Genomic DNA, 21,075 nt, shown 5'->3' with positions numbered 1-21,075 from the left:
TCTTGACCATGTCTACATGCCTAAATGCACTGAGTTGCCGCCATGTGATTGGCTGATTAGAAATTAAGTGTTAACAAGAAGTTGGACAGGTGTACCTAATAAAGTGGCCGGTGAGTGTGTATATATATATGGAATGGCTTGAAAAAGGATTGGAAATCCGAAACGTTGCCACGCCGTCCAGGCATTAAAACCCACTTTTTCTACAAAATATATATATATATATATATATATATACACACACACACACATACACACACACACATATACATAACATACATACATACACACACACACATACATTGATTGTGTACACAGTTTCATTCATTCATTCCAGAACTGCGTGTTACTGCTACACAGAACGACTTACCTTGGGGCATGATTAATTAGAGGCTGAGGTTTGTACTTGGGAAAATTGTAGTTCCGAAACTCATCGTTAGAAGAAACTCCAGGCCAGGTTTCTTCAGTTGGAGTGCCTGAAAAAAAATAATAAAAAGAAAGTTAACCGAGCATGAACAGTACAATCATAAGTTGCCGACAAATTTCAGTATGTCTGTGGCAATTATCTAACAATCCTCAGAGTCTGTATGCTATACATGCAGACTGATGAAAGGGAATTACCTCCAAAATTCAGTTCTATAGATTAAGAACACAAAAACCTTAGAGAGAGGTGATGGAATGGCCGGTGGGTCTTTTGGAATCAAACTTTTAGGGCTCCATTCAGCCATTATTTCAGGTACAAGTGCCATTTGTAGTTTCACAGATAGAACACATACCCGTTAAAATATATGAGGTTGTTGATATGTCAATGTTTTATGCTGACAATGTCCACCACAAAAAAAATCAAGTAGACTTGCCAGGTTTTTATAACGGTCTCAGGTCAAAATTATGCATATAAGCTTATACACCGTGTGCAGAATTATTAGGCAACTTGTATTTTAGAGGATTATTTTTATTATTGATCAACAACTATGTTCTCAATCAACCCAAAAGACTCAAATATCAAAGCTTAATATTTTTGAAAGTTCGAGTGGGTTTTTTCTTTTTAGATTTGGCTATCTTAGGAGGATATCTGTTTGCGCAGGTAACTATTACTGTGCAGAATTATTAGGCAACTTAATAAAACCTAAATATATTCCATCTCACTTGTTTATTTTCACCAGGTAAACCAATATCACTGCCCAAAAATTTTGAAATAATAATTTCTGACATGCAAAAACAAAACCCCAAAAAATTAGTGACCAATATAGCCACCTTTCTTTATGATAATAATAATAATAATATTTTTTTATTTATATAGCGCCAACATATTCCGCAGCGCTTTACAACTTATAGAGGGGACTTGTACAGACAATAGACATTAAAGCATAACAGAAATCACAGTTCAAAACAGATACCAAGAGGAATGAGGGCCCTGCTCGCAAGCTTACAAACTATGAGGAAAAGGGGAGACACGAGAGGTGGATGGTAGCAATTGCTTTAGTTATTTGGACCAGCCATAGTGTAAGGCTCGGGTGTTCATGTAAAGCTGCATGAACCAGTTAACTGCCTAAGTATGTAACAGTACAGACACAGAGGGCTATTAACTGCATAAAGTGTATGAGAACATGATGCGAGGAACCTGATTATGTTTTTTTTTTTTTTTGAATGGGCCACACAGGGATGGTTAGGTTAATGCATTGTGACGGTAGGCCAATCTGAACAAATGAGTTTTTAGGGCACGCTTAAAACTGTGGGGATTGGGGATTAATCGTATTAACCTAGGTAATGCATTCCAAAGAATCGGCGCAGCACGTGTAAAGTCTTGGAGACGGGAGTGGGAGGTTCTGATTATTGAGGATGCTAACCTGAGGTCATTAGCGGAGCGGAGGGCACGGGTAGGGTGGTAGACTGAGACCAGAGAGGAGATGTAGGGTGGTGCTGAGCCATGGAGTACTTTGTGGATGAGCGTAGTAGTTTTGTACTGGATTCTGGAGTGGATGGGTAGCCATTGTAATGACTGGCACAAGGTAGAGGCATCGGTGTAACGGTTGGTGAGGAATATGATTCTGGCTGCAGCATTCAGGACAGATTGGAGCGGGGAGAGTTTGGTAAGAGGGAGGCCGATTAGTAGAGAGTTACAATAGTCCAGACGAGAATGAATAAGTGAGACAGTAAGAGTTTTTGCAGAGTTGAAAGAAAGAAAAGGGCAAATTCTAGAAATGTTTTTGAGATGCAGATAAGAAGAGCGAGCCAGTTATCGGATGTGGGGGGAGAATGAAAGCTCGGAATCAAGGATGACCCCAAGGCAGCGGGCATGTTGCTTTGAAGTAATGGTGGAACCACACACGGAGATGGCAATGTCAGGCAAAGGTAGGTTAGTAGAGGGAGAGAACACGAGGAGTTCAGTTTTTGACAGGTTCAGTTTCAGATAGAGGGAGGACGTGATGTTAGAGACAGCGGTAAGACAATCACTGGTGTTTTCTAAAAAGGTTGGCGTGATAACAGTAGAAGAGGTGCATAATTGGGTGTCGTCAGCATAGAGATGGTACTGGAAACCAAATCTACTGATTGTTTGTCCAATAGGGGCAGTATACAAAGAGAAGAGGAGGGGGCCTAGGACTGATCCTTGAGGAACCCCAACAGTAAGGGGAAGGTGAGAGGAGGAGGAACCAGCAAAAGATACAGTGAAGGATCGGTCAGAGAGATAGGAGGAGAACCAAGAGAGAACGGTGTCCTTGAGGCCGATGGAGCGGAGCATAGTGAGGAGGAGCTGATGATCCACAGTGTCGAATGCTGCGGAGAGATCCAAGAGAATTAGCATGTAGTAGTGACCATTAGATTTAGCTGTTAGTAGGTCATTAGAGACTTTAGTGAGGGCAGTTTCAGTAGAGTGTAAAGAGCGGAAGCCAGATTGAAGACACTCAACAGCCTTCCATCTATAGATTCTGTCAGTTGCTTGATCTGTTTACGACCAACATTGCGTGCAGCAGCCACCACAGCCTCCCAGACACTGTTCCGAGAGGTGGACTGTTTTCCCTCCCTGTAGATCTCACATTTTATGAGGGACCACAAGTTCTCTATGGGGTTCAGATCAGGTGAACAAGGGGGCCATGTCATTATTTTTTCTTCTTTGAGACCTTTACTGGCCTGCCACGCTGTGGAGTAGTTGGAGGCATGTGATGGAGCATTGTCCTGCATGAAAATCATGTTTTCTTTGAACGATACTGACTTCTTCCTATACCACTGCTTGAAGAATTTGTCTTCCAGAAACAGGCAGTAGGTCTGGGAGTTGAGCTTCACTCCATTCTCAACCCGAAAAGGTCCCACTAGTTCATCTTTGATGATACCAGCCCATACCAGTACCCCACCTCCACCTTGCTGGACTCTGAGTCGGAGTGGAGCCCTCTGACCTTTACTGATCCAGCCTCTGGCCCATCCATCTGGCCTATCAAGAGTCACTCTCATTTCATTAGTCCATATAACCTTTGAAAAGTCAGTCTTAAGATATTTCTTGGCCCAGTCTTGATGTTTTATCTTATGTTTCTTGTTCAAAGGTGGTCTTTTTCAGCCTTCCTTACCTTGGCCATGTCCCTGAGTATCAAACACCTTGTGCTTTTAGTTACTCCAGTAACGCTGCATCTCTGAAATATGGCAAAACTGGTGGCAAATGGCATCTTGGCAGCTTCACGCTTGATTTTCCTCAATTCATGGGCAGTTATTTTACGCCTTTTTTGACCAACATGCTTCTTGCAACCCTATTGGCTATTTGCCATGAAACGCTTGATTGTTCGGTGATCACGCTTCAAAAGTTTGGCAATTTCAAGACTGCTGCATCCCTCTGCAAGACATCTCACAATTGTGGACTTTTCAGAGCCCGTCAAATCTCTCTTCTGACCCATTTTGCCAAAGGAAAGGAAGTTGCCTAATAATTAAGCAAACCTTATATAGGGTTTTGATGTCATTAGACAACACCCCTCCTCATTACAGAGATGCACATCACCTGATTTACTTAATTGGTAGTTGGCTCTCAAGCCTGAACAGCTTGGAGTAGGACAGCATGTATAAAAAGTATCAAGTGATCAAAATACAACTTGCCTAATAATTCTGCACAGTGTAGGTTCATGAAAATCACGAGTAACATTGAAATGTATAAGATAACTTTTGTCATTTATTTTTTTCATATATGAAAATCACTGATCAGACACTGACGAAACTCCCTATACAAAACACTGACGACACCTGAACCTTTTTTTTTTTTTTTTTCATTTGTATATGTGAGAAATTGCTGTCTGCATGAGACCCAACGTGAAGGTGTTTTGCCAAGTGTGCAATAAATTGGAGGGCTAGTTTGTATAGACTGCTGCTGCCCGTGGATCCTTCTGATGAATGGTAGAGATCTGTTGTTGGGGATAGAACGATAAGTTCCTTTGGTGCTTCTGGCTTACATTGAAAGGGGCTGTCACATATGGAGACTAGTGATGAGCGAACATGCTCGGATAACGTCTTGGCCAAGCACGATCAAGTGTTGTCGGAGCATGCTCGTATGTTATGTTTGTCTCCGTGGCTACATGATTTCCGGCTGTTAGCCTAAACACATGTAGGGATTGCGTAACAAAAAGGCAGTCGCCTCATGAGTTGAGGCTTTCTAGCAATATATGAGCACACCCAGATGCTCGGATAACACCCGAGCGGGCTCAGCTAAGACGTTCTCAGATCACGTTCGCTCATCACTAATGGAGACATTTCACTGGCTTTCCGTGGTTGATTCTGTGTAAAAGGAAGAAAATCCACCTTTTCACATATAGGGAGCATCGTTGCTTTATTGAATCTATAAAAACTACGTTATAGAGCCGGACTTGATCCTGCATCGGGTATGTACATATGGAATACACTAAATGAAAATATCATCATTTTACATACAGCTCTGGCAGAAATTAAGAGACCACTGCAAAATGTTCAGTTTGTCTGATTTTTCTCTTTATAGGTATATTGTTGAGTAAAATGTAAATTGTTCATTTATTCTATAAACTTCTGACAACGTCTCAGAATTTCAAAGCAATAAATTTTGTATTTTTTTATGAAAAAGATAAATGGTCAAAATTTAAAAAAAAGAATCAGTGCTTTCAGACCTCAAATAATGCAAAGAAAACAAGTTCATAATCATTTAGAAACAACAATACTAATGTTTTCACTCAGGAAGAGTTCAGAAATCAATATTTTGTGGAATAACCATGATTTTTTAATCACAGCTTTCATGCGCGTCTTGGCATGCTTTCCACCAGTCTTTCACACTGCTTCTGGCGTAAAAATTTTAGCAGTTCTTTTTTGTTTGATGACTTGTGACTATCCATCATCCTCTTGATTACATTCCAGAGGTTTTCAATGGGGTTCAGGTCTGGAGACTGGGCTGCCCATGACAGGGATTTGATGTGGTGGTCTCGTAATTTTTGCCAGAGCTGTACACCATATAATACTGAGGCAACACCCCATATGACATTTCCATCATCATACCTGCTAATTCATGCTCACACAACCCAATATGCAATGATGCTCTAACTCTCCCCCTTGGTATCGGAGTTACCGTATATACTCGAGTATAAGCCGACCCCCCTAATTTTGCCACAAAAAACTGGGAAAACTTATTGACTCAAGTATAAGCCTAGGGTGGAAAATGCAGCAGCTACCGGTGAATTTCAAAAATAAAAATAGATGTTCCATACCGTTCATTATGGCCCCATAGCTGTGCCATATAGTGCTCTGCACCGTTCATTATTGCCCCATAGCTGTACCATAGAAAGCTGTGCCATATAGTGCTCTGCACTGTTCATTATTTCCCCATAGCTGTGCCATATAGTACTCTGCACCGTTCATTATTGCCCCATAGCTGTGCCATATAGTGCTCTACACCGTTCATTATTGCCCCATAGCTGTGCCATATAGTGCTCTGCACCATTCATTATTGCCCCATAGCTGTGCCATATAGTGCTCTACACCATTCATTATTGCCCCATAGCTGTGCCATATAGTGCTCTACACCGTTCATTATTGCCCCATAGCTGTGCCATATAGTGCTCTACACCGTTCATTATTGCCCCATAGCTGTGCCATATAGTGCTCTGCACCATTCATTATTGCCCCATAGCTGTGCCATATAGTGCTCTGCACCATTCATTATTGCCCCATAGCTGTGCAATATAGTGCTCTGCACCGTTCATTATTGCCCCATAGCTGTGCCATATAGTGCTCTGCACCGTTCATTATTGCCCCATAGCTGTACCATAGAAAGCTGTGCCATATAGTGCTCTGCACCGTTCATTATTGCCCCATAGCTGTGCCATATAGTGCTCTGCACCGTTCATTATTGCCCCATAGCTGTACCATAGAAAGATGTGCCATATAGTGCTCTGCACCGTTCATTATTGCCCCATAGCTGTGCCATATAGTGCTCTGCACCGTTCATTATTGCCCCATAGCTGTGCCATATAGTGCTCTGCACCGTTCATTATTGCCCCATAGCTGCGCCATATAGTGCTCTGCACCGTTCATTATTGCCCCATAGCTGTGCCATATAGTGCTCTGCACCGTTCATTATTGCCCCATAGATGTACCATAGAAAGCTGTGCCATTGCTGCTGCTGAAATAAAAAAAACAATGACATACTCACCTCTCTTGCTTGCAGCTCCTCAGCGTCCCGTCCCGGCGTCTCTCCGCACAGACTGATCAGGCAGAGGGGGGACGCACTATAAGCGTCATCGCGCCCTCTGACCTGCACAGTCAGTGCGGAGAGACGCCGGGAAGATGGAGCGGCGCCCGGCGTGTGGAACGCGGACAGGTGAATATGTAATACTTACCTGCTCCCGGCGTCCCGCTCCTTCCCCTGGACAGCTGGTCTTCGGTGCCGCAGCCTCTTCCTCTATCAGCGGTCACCGTTACCGCTCATTAGAGAAATGAATATGCGGCTCCACCCCTATGGGAGTGGAGTCCATATTAATTTCTCTAATGAGCGGTAACGGTGACCGCTGAACAGGGGAAGAGCTGCGGCACCCGGAGACCGTGGGACTGCAGGGACAGCGCCAGGAGCCCCGGAAGCAGGTAAGTATGCCTCAGCGCCCTCTCCCCCTCACCCGCCGACCCTGCCGCCGACCGTGACTCGAGTATAAGCCGAGAGGGGCACTTTCATCCCAAAAATTTGGGCTTAAAATCTCGGCTTATACTCGAGTATATACGGTACCTTTAATCCTGGTTGCTTGTACCACAGTCCCATTAGACTTGTAGATGAGACATTTGTCTCATCTCACCCTCTCCATTACACTGAGGTTCGGCTAACCAGGGGTGTTGTTCTTTATCCATTCCTGGTTCTCAATCAACAAAATGTAGTTACCTCGACTCCCATTGTTATACACACCTTTGATACAAGCAGTGCCAGGAATTACACTGGTGCACTATTGTAGTATGTCCTTGGGTTATTTAAATATTTTAATAAAGGTTGTTTTATGATCCTGTTCAGTGAAATCCTGTTTCATGTAAATCAGTAATATTTAGAATTCTACATACTGTAACTGATATTCAGTAACTTTTAAATCTAAATAAAAAAATGGCACAGCCCCACACTGGTGGTATAGAGAAGTCTACAATGGCATAACCTTCCTACAGCTAAAAATGGCCAAAGCAGACATTGTCTATTTCTGTAGAGAGGCTCTGACTGCATATGGCCTGCCATCATCTTTCAGCAATCACGGAAATATCCTCCTGGATAAAAAGTCCTATTTAGTGATGAGTGATCATGGAATGCAGACTTTGAAATAGAGACCACCACTATCCTTGCCAAAGAAGAAACTATAAAATGCAGTTAACTCCCAAGTGACAAAAGCACAGCTGAGGGGAGGAGAACGATAAATTCAGCCCAACAAGAAACAATCAATGCACTTTTTCATCAAGTAAGAATGGGGACATTTACCTAGAAGTCGGAAAATTAAGTGAAGCTCGTCTTCTACTGTGGAACCTGGAAAAAGTGGTCTTCCTGAAGCCATTTCAAAAAATATACATCCGACCCCCCTTGCAGAAAAAAAAACAAATACAATACATTTAGTTTTCAATGCATGCAAAGCCAAAATGTATACGTGTAAAGGCAAAATACTTTGTGATAAATGAATTTAAAACTGATTGTAATTCAGATTTTTCATGGCAATGAACAATTATTAAACATTCATAGTAATCTTATATCCATAGCAAGTAAGAAATAATAAATGTGCCAGAATTTTTTTTGTTAAGTTAAAGACAACGTTCCCCTCCCCCAACCTGTTATTATTCTGCCAAAGCAGACAATGATAACAGTATTAAAAAGGAGAAAAATCCTATAGTTTCACCTGTACAGCAACTATGCAGATTTAAGTAACAGACTGCAAACTGTGACGTCAGATTGAGCAGTCATACGGACTCCCTGCACACTCCTGCTTCTTCATACCCTGCCATATCCATGTTAGGGACAGATGGAAGGGACAGGAACAAAGGTTGTTTACAGACTGTGATCACAGATCTACACAGGGACAAAATGCACAACCTCCTTACCGCCAAGAACATCAGCAATGCATCAGGACTTTAAAGGTACCTTCACACGAAGCGACGCTGCAGCGATAGCGACAACGATGCCGATCGCTGCAGCGTCGCTGTTTGATCGCTGGGGAGCTGTCACACAGACCGCTCTCCAGCGACCAACGATGCCGAGGTCCCCGGGTAACCAGGGTAAACATCGGGTTACTAAGCGCAGGGCCACGCTTAGTAACCCGATGTTTACCCTGGTTACCAGCGTAAAATGTAAAAAAAACAAACAGTACATACTCACCTGCGCGTCCCCCAGCGTCTGCTTCCTGACACTGACTGAGCTCCGGCCCTAACAGCAGAGCGGTGACGTCACCGCTGTGCTTTCACTTTCGGGCCGGCGCTCAGTAAGTGTCAGGAAGCAGACGCTGGGGGACGCGCAGGTGAGTATGTACTGTTTGTTTTTTTTACTTTTACACTGGTAACCAGGGTAAACATCGGGTTACTAAGCGTGGCCCTGTGCTTGGTAACCCGATGTTTACCCTGGTTACCAGTGTAAAACATCGCTGGTATCGTTGCTTTTGCTTTCAAACACAACGATACACGGCGATCGGACGACCAAATAAAGTTCTGGACTTTATTCAGCGACCAGCGACATCACAGCAGGATCCTGATCGCTGCTGCGTGTCAAACAAAACGATATCGCTAGCGAGGACGCTGCAACGTCACGGATCGCTAGCGATATCGTTACAAAGTCGTTTCGTGTGAAGGTACCTTTAATGTGCACGCACAGTGGGTATGGGACTTCTAGAAATCCCATCCACTATGCTGTAACATCTGGACGCTGTGATCTTTTTAATCATAGACCTGAGACAGGGACAAGGGGGCATCCTCTACGTCTGGAGGAAAGAAGGTTTAAGCATAATAACAGACGCGGATTCTTTACTGTAAGAGCAGTGAGACTATGGAACTCTCTGCCGTATGATGTTGTAATGAGTGATTCATTACTTAAATTTAAGAGGGGACTGGATGCCTTTCTGGAAAAGTATAATGTTACAGGGTATATACACTAGATTCCTTGTTAGGGTGTTGATCCAGGGAACTAGTCTGATTGCCGTATCTGGAGTCGGGAAGGAATTTTTTTCCCCAATGTGGAGCTTACTCTTACCACATTTTTTTTTGCCTTCCTCTGGATCAACATGTTAGGGCATGTTAGGTTAGGCTATGGGTTGGACTAGATGGACTTAAAGTCTTCCTTCAACCTTAATAACTATGTAACTATGCAGCGCTTACTTATTGTGTGCACATACCCTAAGAAAGAATCATTTGCGATCTCCTGATGTAAGGTCTGTATACTCCCTACCCAGGGGCTGTGGTGTGATCAGACCATGTTCCTGAATGGTCAGACACAGCCATTACACAGTACACAGCAGGGGCACATGAATAAGATTATCTCAGCACAGGAACATTTGTTTTAAACACATCCAAATGTGGAAATTATTATTATTCCAAGATCTATTGATTAAAATTAACTTTATTCGTGGGAAAACCCCTTTGAGTTATACATCAACTCATGTTTGACACAAACTTAAAATCGACATCTCAATATCTTCTATGTGTTCTTGCTTTCCGGAGAAATCAACATTTAACCAACATGCAAATAAGGCACTAAGTGCTCTTAATGTAGTAGAGCACCATAGACTGGCTCCCGAAGATCCTTCACCACCTAGCACCAGCCTCTTTAGCTTGACTGATAGCTTACTGGATGTGACACTAGGCAACAAAATGAGCTATCAATCAAGATAACGAAACTGGTGACCTTTGGGAGAAAAGGTTAGGAAAGTGTTCCTACATGCCTAGAACGCTTAATAAGCATATGAATTAAAATGCAGATTTCTTGGAAATGCAGACAGAAGATGTAACAATGTCCATGTATTTGGCTTTTAACGACCTGCCTGCCCATACATGTTTTATGGGGAAAGGGGGAGTGTTCAATCTTACTGTCAAATTCTCATTAAGATACTTTCCATGCGGAGAGGCAAATGCTTACCACCATTTAGGGCACTGAGATTTTTACACTCTTCAGTTTAGAGGACTGGAAGCATTTTAACATATTCAAAAAGTCACCTGTGTGAACTTTGCACACATAATTTTTTAGGTGATGTATATTTTTGCTTGAAAACAAATGCTTCGCTTGAAACAAATTTTTAGCAGCAAAAATACACTTGTAATGCCTATTATACAAAGTTTTATACCCCGAGGGAAATTTCATTGGAACAGCTGCATTTTCCTAATGTGCCATGAGTCCCTCTCTTTTTCTTAGATAAATTATAGAGATGTTGGGGGTGTAATTAATATATATTTAAAAGTATATATTTTACATAAAGTTTTTATTTCTGAATGTTTACAACTGTCCAGAAATTCTAGCCAGTGAAAGGATTCATTTATGTCAATACATATGGATGGCCAATACTTACCACATGTCAATTTGTGTTGAATATTCAGAAGACCCAAGGAGCACGTCAGGAGGCCTGTACCATAACGTAACCACCTCATTTGAGTAGGTTTTTGTTGGGACAGACTTTGCTCTCGCCAAACCTTTATTTTAAAGGGAAAAAACTAAAGTTAATAAAAAGGCAGGAAACACTATACCTACCAATAATCATGAAGAATCATTCCAGAGTATTCTACTTCTGAGTTACGGTGGTCTCACACATACTAATGGCAGGTAAATGGCGGAGCCTCAGCTAACATAGGATTCAATGAAATGGGAATATCCCTTAAAGGTTGTGTTATCTATTTTGAGTCAAGGTATACTCCTTGCCTTTCTGGCTCTTAAAACACAGATTGTAGTTGTAAAAAAGTTTCATCCCCACCAATGATTTCCATTGCAAACTGAGGGACCTTGTCTATTTTCAACCATGTTGGGATATACCCCAAAAATGTCAGAACGTTTCTAAATCTAAATCAGTATAACTTCTAAGTTGAGAAACCATGTTTCTTTACAACATAATATATGTAAAAAAGATCGAATGCCACTTTAAATTTTTCAACCTTTATTATTGCCAGGGGAAAAACTGATTTGCACTATATTCGACATTATGCAGTAAACTGGCTGCCCTTTTCCAACGACGTTCACTTCTCTAAGAGCAGAGGACAACCTAGAGTAGCACACGCTTCATTTCAGCAAATCATTTTCAACAACTGTCATTAGGGTTATGTAACCAAAGCTTTTTGTCCACAACTTAAAATGATCCATGTTAGAGTCAATCATCTGCAATAATGTGTGTGATCACAGTCCATTTGAGAGTCATTGTTTAGACAGTAACGACCCCCCAGCATCAATGTATGTTAAAATGAAGCTTACTGAACCGTAAGCTAGACCAAAGAATACATTTAAATGAGCATCTTAAGCATCATCCCTCACAGATGCTCAGATAATGACTGGACTTAAGGAAAAGGACACAGAAAAACGAATCTCTGAACTGACTCCAGGGGAAAGTAAAGGCCAGGCAGTGCAATCTAATTGGAAAAGAAATCCAATATTAGAAATCCTTTCTGGAGCTAGAAAAAATAATTATCTCCACATCAGAAAACTGTACCTGATGTATGGTCGCTTCCACCTGTCCGCATATTACTACTTGAATCACCAAACATACTAAGTGGAAAAGTGACAGCAAAAGTTCCACACTAGTGGCTTTCCCGGTCATTTTATTTTAGTCATGTGCTAAGCAGACGTGTGGCTGCAGGATTTTCCATCTTCCACTGATATCCCACCACTGCTCTCTCTATGGTTTCTTTCTGCTTGGGGTATCACTGGTTACGTCAGCTTTATTCTTAGGCACGATGTGCAGAAGAGAAAATCATCTTTTACGTATGCCCTGGAAAGCATTCCAGTGCAAGTCCTGCACAGATAAAAACAGTGTCTCTTAAGGGCATCAAGCCTATTAATGAGGCGGACGTCAGTAGGGAGGCCTCAACCACGGAGTCACAGGAGGAGCAGACCTGCAACAATGGCTGGACAGAGCTAGCGTCACCTGTGATGCCAACACCATGGCTGTGACGCTACCACTATTTAGTATAGGTTTTGTGGGAGGCTTAGAAGTAAAAAGCACAAGGCATTGAGGAGAAAAACAGAACAAAAGGAATAATGTAGTTCAGGGACATTATAAGAGATTAACACCAACCTCATGACTCTTCAGAAATCAAAACGAGGGTCAGAAAACAATATATATTAACATACAGACAGATGACTGATGGGGAAATGGGACTACTTGAATGGGCATATAGCAGTGTCCTGTGGTTGTTTCAATGGCCAAAGCGGGTAACCAAGAGCAATGCAACCAACTTACCGAAATCTGCTAACTTCAGCTCCCCCTTTTCATTGATGAGGAGATTCTGTGGCTTTAAGTCCCGATGAAGAACTTTTCTTTTGTGACAATACGCTAAACCTCTTAAAATCTGATACAAGAAAATCTATTGGGAAACAAAAAAATGTATTGGCTTTTAAATCCTGAATTGCAGAGCCTCATGAGTAACCGCCCTCCCCTCCAAAAATCAGTAACAGCCATAAAAATAGGAAACGGTGATATATTTCAGAGAATTTGGCTTTTTCCACCTCTTGGACTTATTTTTCAAGAGTAAAGCTATAAAATCAGTCTTCAGTAAAGACATATTTTTCTATTATTGAGATAGGAAATGATTGCTTAAAGGGCAGGGAAAGTTCCAAAATTTGTCAAGCAGCATGAATTATTAAAGGTCTCGTACAACTAGAACATGGGTGAAATCTACCAGAGAAAGAAACTTTGTTTAGACAGCAAGATCGCTGTGCAGCGGCTACATTGCCGCATAATGCAGGTGAATGGAGTTGCATTGTGATCCAGAGGATACCGTGACGAGTCTTAAAAGTTGAAATCCGTTGGATTTTTTTGTGACTTTTTTGTCACAGGACCAAGGTGACGCAATGTGACCCTATTCACCTGCATTACACAGCGAAGGAGCAGTTGCACAGAGCCATCTTTGCCCGCATGACCTGTGTTGTGGCCAAAGTCGCCGTCTAGCCAATGCCTAAAGCTTACTTTCATCATATTCAATCCAGATTAACAATTCAGGAGTTTCATGTACCTTTACATTGTGTATGCTCATAATGTTCCCACAGTCATCCATATATTGCTTCAAATCTTTGTCCTAGCAAGCAAACATAAAAAACATCGGTCACTGTAATCATATGATTCATAATTATGGGGTAAGGCAACATTACCCCCTTTACATAAACATATTGAAAAATAATAACCTGATATATAAACCATCATACAGTCATATTAAAAAAAAAAAAAAAAAAAAAGTTATGTATACACACAAATGGAAGTGCATACGCAATAAATGGGCATATACTGGGACTACAGAACAGAAGGACTGGTGTATCTACTATATAATTGTCTAAGGGTCACTTCCGTCTGTCTGTCCTTCTGTCTTTCTTTCTGTCACGGATATTCATTGGTCGCGGCCTCTGTCGGTCATGGAATCCAAGTCGCTGATTGGTCTCGCCAGCTGCCTGTCATGGCTGCCGTGACCAATCAGCGACGGCCACAGTCCGATTAGTCCCTCCCTACTCCCCTGCAGTCAGTGCCCGCTCCATACTCCCTGCAGTCGCCGCTCACACAGGGTTAATGCCAGCGGTAACAGACCGCGTTATGCCGCGGGTAACTCACTCCGTTACCGCCGCTATTAACCCTGTGTGACCAAGTTTTTACTATTGATGCTCCCTATGCAGCGTCATTAGTAAAAAAAAATCTAATGTTAAAAAAAATTAAAAATCATTATATACTCACCTTCCACCGGCAGGTTTCGGTGGCAAGGATGGTTTGCGCGAAGGACCTGCCATGACGTCACGGTCATGTGACCGCGACGTCATCACAGGCCCTGCGCGCCTGCGCGAGAAGGCCGTGCCATGACGTCACGGTCATGTGACCGTTACGAAATGGCAGGTCCTTCTCGCGCAGGCGCGAAGAAGCTGCGGTACCATGGGACAGGCAGTGACAGAGTCAGGAGCAGGTGAGTATTTCATATTCACCTGTCCGCGTTCCATCCCCCGGGCGCTGCTCCGTCTTCCCGTCCTCTTGCAGTGATTGTGCAGGTCAGAGGGCGCGATGACGTATATTAGTGTGCGCGCTGCCCTCTGCCTGAACAGTCAGTGCGGAGAGACGGAACGCTGAGGAGCAGCGACGAGAGGCGAATATGTGATTTTTTTTTTTTTAATTGCAGCAGCAGCAGCATTACATGTGGCACAATGCGGTATGGACCGTCTATGGGGCCATAAAGATCTGCATGGAGCATTATATGGGGCTTCTATGGGGCCATAACTGCATGGAGCATTATATGGGGCCATAACTGCATGGAGCATTATATGGGGCCATAACTGCATGGAGCATTATATGGGACATTATATGGGGCCATAACTGCATGGAGCATTATATGGGGCATTATATGGGGCCATAACTGCATGGAGCAATATACTACGTGACTGGCCAATATACTACGTGACTGGCCAATATACTACGTGACTGGCCAATATACTACGTGACTGGCCAATATACTACGTGACTGGCCAATATACTACGTGACTGGCCAATATACTACGTGACTGGCCAATATACTACGTGACTGGCCAATATACTACGTGACTGGCCAATATACTACGTGACTGGCCAATATACTACGTGACTGGCCAATATACTACGTGACTGGCCAATATACTACGTGACTGGCCAATATACTACGTGACTGGCCAATATACTACGTGACTGGCCAATATACTACGTGACTGGCCAATATACTACGTGACTGGCCAATATACTACGTGACTGGCCAATATACTACGTGACTGGCCAATATACTACGTGGACCTGCATATTCTAGAATACCCGATGCGTTAGAATCGGGCCACCATCTAGTTCTGGTTATAAGTAAGCTGAGCAGTGGTACTCAACGTCAGGCAGCAGTTGCAAAAGCAAACACGATTTTAGGGAGTACAAAAAAAGAAAATCCTCTGATCCAAATGTATGATTACCCCTCTATAAATCACTTGAAAGGCCACATATTGGGATTCAGTTTTGGGCTCCACTTTTTTTTTTTTTTTTTTTAAATCAAAAAACTATTTTATTGCGGTACAAACATAATATAGGAAGTACTAGATCACATGAGTACACTAGTATTTACAAAAAGTAAAACACACAGTAGCAAACCGCTCAAGAAAAAAGCATTTACTTCCCATCTTGAATATAAATGAAAACAACCCCCTAGCCTAACATGCCTTTTCCAAACCCAACAACCCCCCACCTGTGTTTGGAATAATAAGGACCAATTTTTCAGTTACTAAAATATAGAGAAGTTGTCTCTCCAGCGGTACAAGACTTATCCAAGAACAAACCGATTAAAGACTACACCCCTAGCAAGGGCTTCACATACTACTGTTGGGCATTAATACAGTCTCTCCACTGCTTTCCAAATTGGGCTATGATTCCCCTCTTAACGTAAACCTTTTTCTACATTAGAATACTGGTACTGAGACACTTCTACTTTAGTTGGAGTGTTGGACAGTCAATGTTTCGCAACAGACTGTCTTGTACGGTAAATTATTTTTTCTATGGCTAGTTATGGTGGGGGGAGAGGCTCCAGTATCTCCCACACACCCTAAGACACAAGATTTTAGAGGGAGTTCGTTGAATGTTATATGCCTCAGTTACCATCCTACCTACGCTGTCCCATAATTCCTCAAGTCTGGGACATGACCAGAGTATACAGACAAATCTGACCTCTCTCCTCTATATCTTGGACATTGGTCATCCAATCTGAGGTTCATTTTTTGGCATAATTTTTGGAGTTATATATGCTCTATGAATAAGAAATAATTTGGATCTTCACTGGACCATATTCATAGACACCTTTCTAGAGGATTCCAAAATGCTTTCCCATTCTTCCACAGAAATGTGCCCCAAATCCCTTTCCATCGAGACCTAATCAATACCATATGATCCCCTAAAATATTGGCTAGCAAAGATTTGTACATTAAAGGGAACCTGTCACCCCCCCCCAGGTTTGTATCTAAAAGAGCCACCTTGTGCAGCACCAATGCTGCATTCTGACAAGGTGGCTCTTTCAGTTCTTGGTGCTGTAACTGCAGAAATAATCGATTTTGCAATTTGTCCAAAATACCTTGAAACAGTCCCGGGGGCAGGTCTTTCTCCCCCTAATGCAGACGCAGCACCGCCGTCACTCATTTCCTCTTGGCGCCGCCTCCTCAGCGTTGTTTTCAACTGTCCCGGCGCCTGCGCTGTTATCTTATGCCTTGGGCATGCGCAGTTAGCGCTGCCCGTCTTCTGACATCATTTGATGTCTTACTGACTGCGCCTGTGCTGCCACGCTGCCTGAGATCCCGCCCCGCAGTGTGAATAAATCAGAAGACACTGCGGGGCGGGATGTCGGGCAGCGTGGCCGCACAGCGCACTCAGCTAGACATCAAATGATGTCAGAAGACGGGCAGCGCTAACTGCGCATGCCCAAGGCATAAGATAACAGCACAGGCGCCGGGACAGCTGAAAACAACGCTGAGGAGGCGGCGCCAAGAGGAAATGAGTGACGGCGGTGCTGCGTCTGCATTAGGGGGGGAAAGACCTGCCCCCAGGACTGTTTCAAGGTATTTTGGACAAATTGCAAAATCGATTATTTCTGCAGTTACAGCACCAAGAACGGAAAGAGCCACCTTGTCAGAATGCAGCATTAGTGCTGCACAAGACGGCTCTTTTAGTTACAAACGCCTGGGGGGGGGGGGTGACAGGTTCCCTTTAAATCAAGCCTTTAGCCTGTATAACAGAGAGCCTGTTAATCCTAATTAGGACCTTGAATGTATAGGTACATCCAAGGTCGCCTCCCGCTTTTGCTGTGGGCTCCAGCGATGAGCCTGCATCTTTTCCAGCACACGTTAGCTGTCCTTAACAGCCACACGTGGAATCGCAATCCACCTGCGACTCTTAACATATTAAATGTCGCTGTAAGTCTCTGACGTCAACTTTTAACATGATCGTGCCGGAAGAGCGTCCAAACCCCACCCATCGGGGCCTGTGTCACATGATCACAGGATGCTGATGAGTTGGCATGAAAACCCGAGGTCTGCAGGTGACCCGTGGTTGTCATTTCCAGATAGCTATGAGCGCAGACCAACGGCGGGCGCTCATAGCAGATGATCATTTTAGCTATACACAGCAGGGCTTCTACTCTCCCATGGAGACTATTGAAGCAAGTGAAAAATTAAAAAAAAAGTTTTAAAAAATATATATATAAAAATATAAAAGTTTAAATCACCCCCATTCAAAATAAAACAGAAGACATCATATTCACTGTCCCTGCATTTCCTGTGCTGAGCGGTCACGTGGTACCTCTCATTAAGGTAATGAATATGCACGTGTCTCCACTCCTATACAGGGTGATACAGGACAGGGTGATCCACGCACACAACAGGACAGGGGAGCCACACAACAGGACAGGAAGGGGGAGCCACGTACAAAGACAGGGGGAGCCACATACCAGGACAGGAAGGGGGAGCCACATACCAGGACAGGACAGTGCAACATACCAGGACAGGGGGAGCCACATACCAGGACAGGACAGGGGGAGCCACATACCAGGGCAGGACGGGGGAGCCACATACCAGGACAGGACAGTGCCACATACCAGGACAGGGGGGCCACATACCAGGGCAGGACGGGGGAGCCACATACCAGGACAGGACAGTGCCACATACCAGGACAGGGGGAGCCACATACCAGGACAGGACAGGGGGAGCCACATACCAGGACAGGGATGAAGGGACAATGCATACCCGGCTTATACTCGAGTCAATAAGCTTACCCAGTTTTCCGTGGCAAAATCAGCTGCCTAGGCTTATACTCGAATCGGCTTATACTCGAGTATATACAGTACTTTTTTGTTCACCGCAACATTGCATTAAAATGCAATAATGGACGATCAAAAGATCGTATACACACCAAAAGGGTAACCAAAACCTAATGTTATCAAATTCTGTGTCACATTGGTGGGTTCAAAATGCTCACTATGACCCCTGGATAAAGTCTTTCAGGGGTGTGGTTTACAATATGGGGTCAATTGTGGGGGTTTCCACTGTTTTGGCACATCAGGGTCTCCAAATGTGACATGGCATCTGCTAATAATTCCAGCAAATGTTACATTCAAGAAGTTAAATGGCACTCCTTCTATTACAAGCCCTGCCATGTGCCAAAACAGTTGTTTTCCCCCAGAAATAATCTGCATGCTCAGGGTTAATTGCACAACTAATTTTGGGGTCCATTTTCTCCTGTTACCATTGTGAAAATAAAAGTTTTGGGTCTATTTCCTCTGAAAAAAAAAACTGAAATGTTAATGTTTTCCTTCCACATTGCTTCAGTTCCTGTGAAGCACCTGAAGAGTTAATACACTTCTTGAATGTGGTTTTAAGCACCTTGAGGGGTGCAGTTTTCAGAATGGTGTCACTTTTGGGTATTTCTTGTCATATAGGCCCCTCAAAGTGACTTCAAATGTGAGGTGGTCTGTAAAAAAAACTGTTTTGTTCATTTAGTTTGAAAAAATGAAAAATCGCTGGTCAACTTTTAACCCTTCTAACAAAAAAAATGATGCTTCAAAAATTGTGCTGATGTAAAATAGACATGTGGGAAATGTTATTTACTAACTATTGTGTGTGTCATACCTCTGATTTAAGGGCATAAGAATTAAAAGTTAGAAAATTGCAAAATGTTCTTTTTTTGCCGTATTTCCATTTTTTTCACAAACAAACAAGTCATATCAAAGAAATGTTACCACTATCATGAAGTACAATATGTCATGAAAAAACAATCTCAGAATCAGTGGGATCTGTTGAATCATTTCAGAGTTATAACCTCATAAAGTGACAGTGGTCAGAATTGTAAAAATTGACTTGGTCATTAAGGTTAAAATTGTCTCGGTCATTAAGGGGCTAAGATGACTGTCACCAGGTTTTACTACCCAATCTAACACCACAATGTGGAGACGAAGACCCCGATTTCAATAATGTGGCACTATCTGGCCAGCTTACTGCAGTTTTAATAAAATCACTGTTTTGTCAGCAGGAGGAAATACAAGTCTGTTTTGACATTTTTTTTAATGATGATATACTATACATTGACATTTTAGAACGTTACTACGGAGTGTAATGCATATTCTCTAAACGTGTCACCGTCTAATAATTATTTCTTTCCAAAACTTAAAAACAGCCCGAAAAGATGACAATTTATGTTAAATGAGATAGTAATTGATGATGTGGTGTTGTGGCTTCCAGAATCGGCATTAATTTTTTTTTTCAGGATTAACAGGACTTTCTAACGCATTGGATGCAGAGAGTTGAAAAAAACAGTATTACTTTGAAAACATGTAGTGTTTTTCCTGTAGGTTAGATCAACTATAGTTCAATACTCCCACAGAAATGGTTAGGGATTGCTAATACATGACATGGGATGTGTATATACATTTGTGTGTACACACACCCTGTTGTGGATTTCAAACCCTAGTCATGTGTGAACCACGCTATACACTTTTTCCACTGGGGGTTGTAATATGAAGACGTGCCTGTATACCCATATACTTGTACACCGATATAAAGCATTCTCCCTAATACTATGAATTGGAAAAGTTGGTCAATAGGCTGCAGTGGGGGAATACACAACTATTGTTGCTAGTTGTAATCAATAAGCTGTTAGGTTAGCCATAATACATCCTGGTTACACATAAACACCCTGTAATCAGCGCCCCGAAACTACTGGATCCCACCAGCTCTCTTTACAGGGCCCTACAGCACGAATAAGTGCCGATCAACCAGTATACCATGCTCGCCTGATATTTTAATTTCTTAATACAAATCTTCGTTTTCAACAAGATTTACAGTTTGCATGAAGACCGGAGGAAATGCTTTCCATATACTTACCAGATATTCAAAGACCAGTGTTAATGATTTGTCCGTGTGAACAATATCATGTAAGGTGACAATGTTTGCGTGCTTTAGGTCCTTCAATAATGAGACTACAAAGAAGGGAAAAATATATTAGTGGCCTTTTAGTGCGTTGTCACATATTAAGCTGCTTTACATGTCGTCATTTATCAAGTCACCGACAATGGATTAATGCCGACATTATTACAATTAGTGTACATGCACCACTATTCTACGGTGTACAAATATTTAATCTCAGAAATAGCAGTTGTAAGCTCTTCGTAAAATACACTTATATAACATATGTTATTTGGCTGTATATACAGTAGCTTCTAGAAGTATTCACCCCCCACCCCTGGGCATTTTTCGTGTTTTGCTACCGCACAACCTGGAATTTGACATTTATTTTTTTTTGAGGGTATACATCAGTTCATGTAAAGAACATGGCTACAACTGTGAACATTTGGTTTTCATTTTTATTGTGAGGCAAACAACAAATAGGACAAAATAACTGAAAACGTCATTGTGCAAACCTTTTCCACCCC

At 42.5% G+C, this 21,075-nt stretch overlaps 1 protein-coding gene across 4 annotated transcripts in view; it reads right to left on the bottom strand.

The window, feature by feature from the left end:
- The window catches only part of CDK17 (cyclin dependent kinase 17), a 226,138-nt gene that overhangs the window by 9,469 nt on the left and 195,594 nt on the right, over window positions 1-21,075 (bottom strand). For all 4 annotated transcript variants that reach the window (XM_077265524.1, XM_077265527.1, XM_077265528.1 and 1 more), the window contains 6 exons: window positions 20,528-20,622; window positions 13,642-13,704; window positions 12,870-12,993; window positions 10,995-11,115; window positions 7,937-8,034; window positions 368-473 (listed from right to left, as the gene is read on the bottom strand). In XM_077265524.1, the coding sequence (XP_077121639.1) occupies window positions 368-473; window positions 7,937-8,034; window positions 10,995-11,115; window positions 12,870-12,993; window positions 13,642-13,704; window positions 20,528-20,622 (607 nt within the window). The remainder of the gene's footprint in view (window positions 1-367; window positions 474-7,936; window positions 8,035-10,994; window positions 11,116-12,869; window positions 12,994-13,641; window positions 13,705-20,527; window positions 20,623-21,075) is intronic.

This window comes from Ranitomeya variabilis, chromosome 5 (genome assembly GCF_051348905.1).
Source record: "Ranitomeya variabilis isolate aRanVar5 chromosome 5, aRanVar5.hap1, whole genome shotgun sequence".
In the NCBI taxonomy this organism is placed as follows: Eukaryota; Metazoa; Chordata; class Amphibia; order Anura; family Dendrobatidae; genus Ranitomeya; species Ranitomeya variabilis.
The sequence above is the reverse complement of the archived record's forward strand: the minus strand, read 5'-3'. Positions and strand labels throughout refer to the sequence as shown.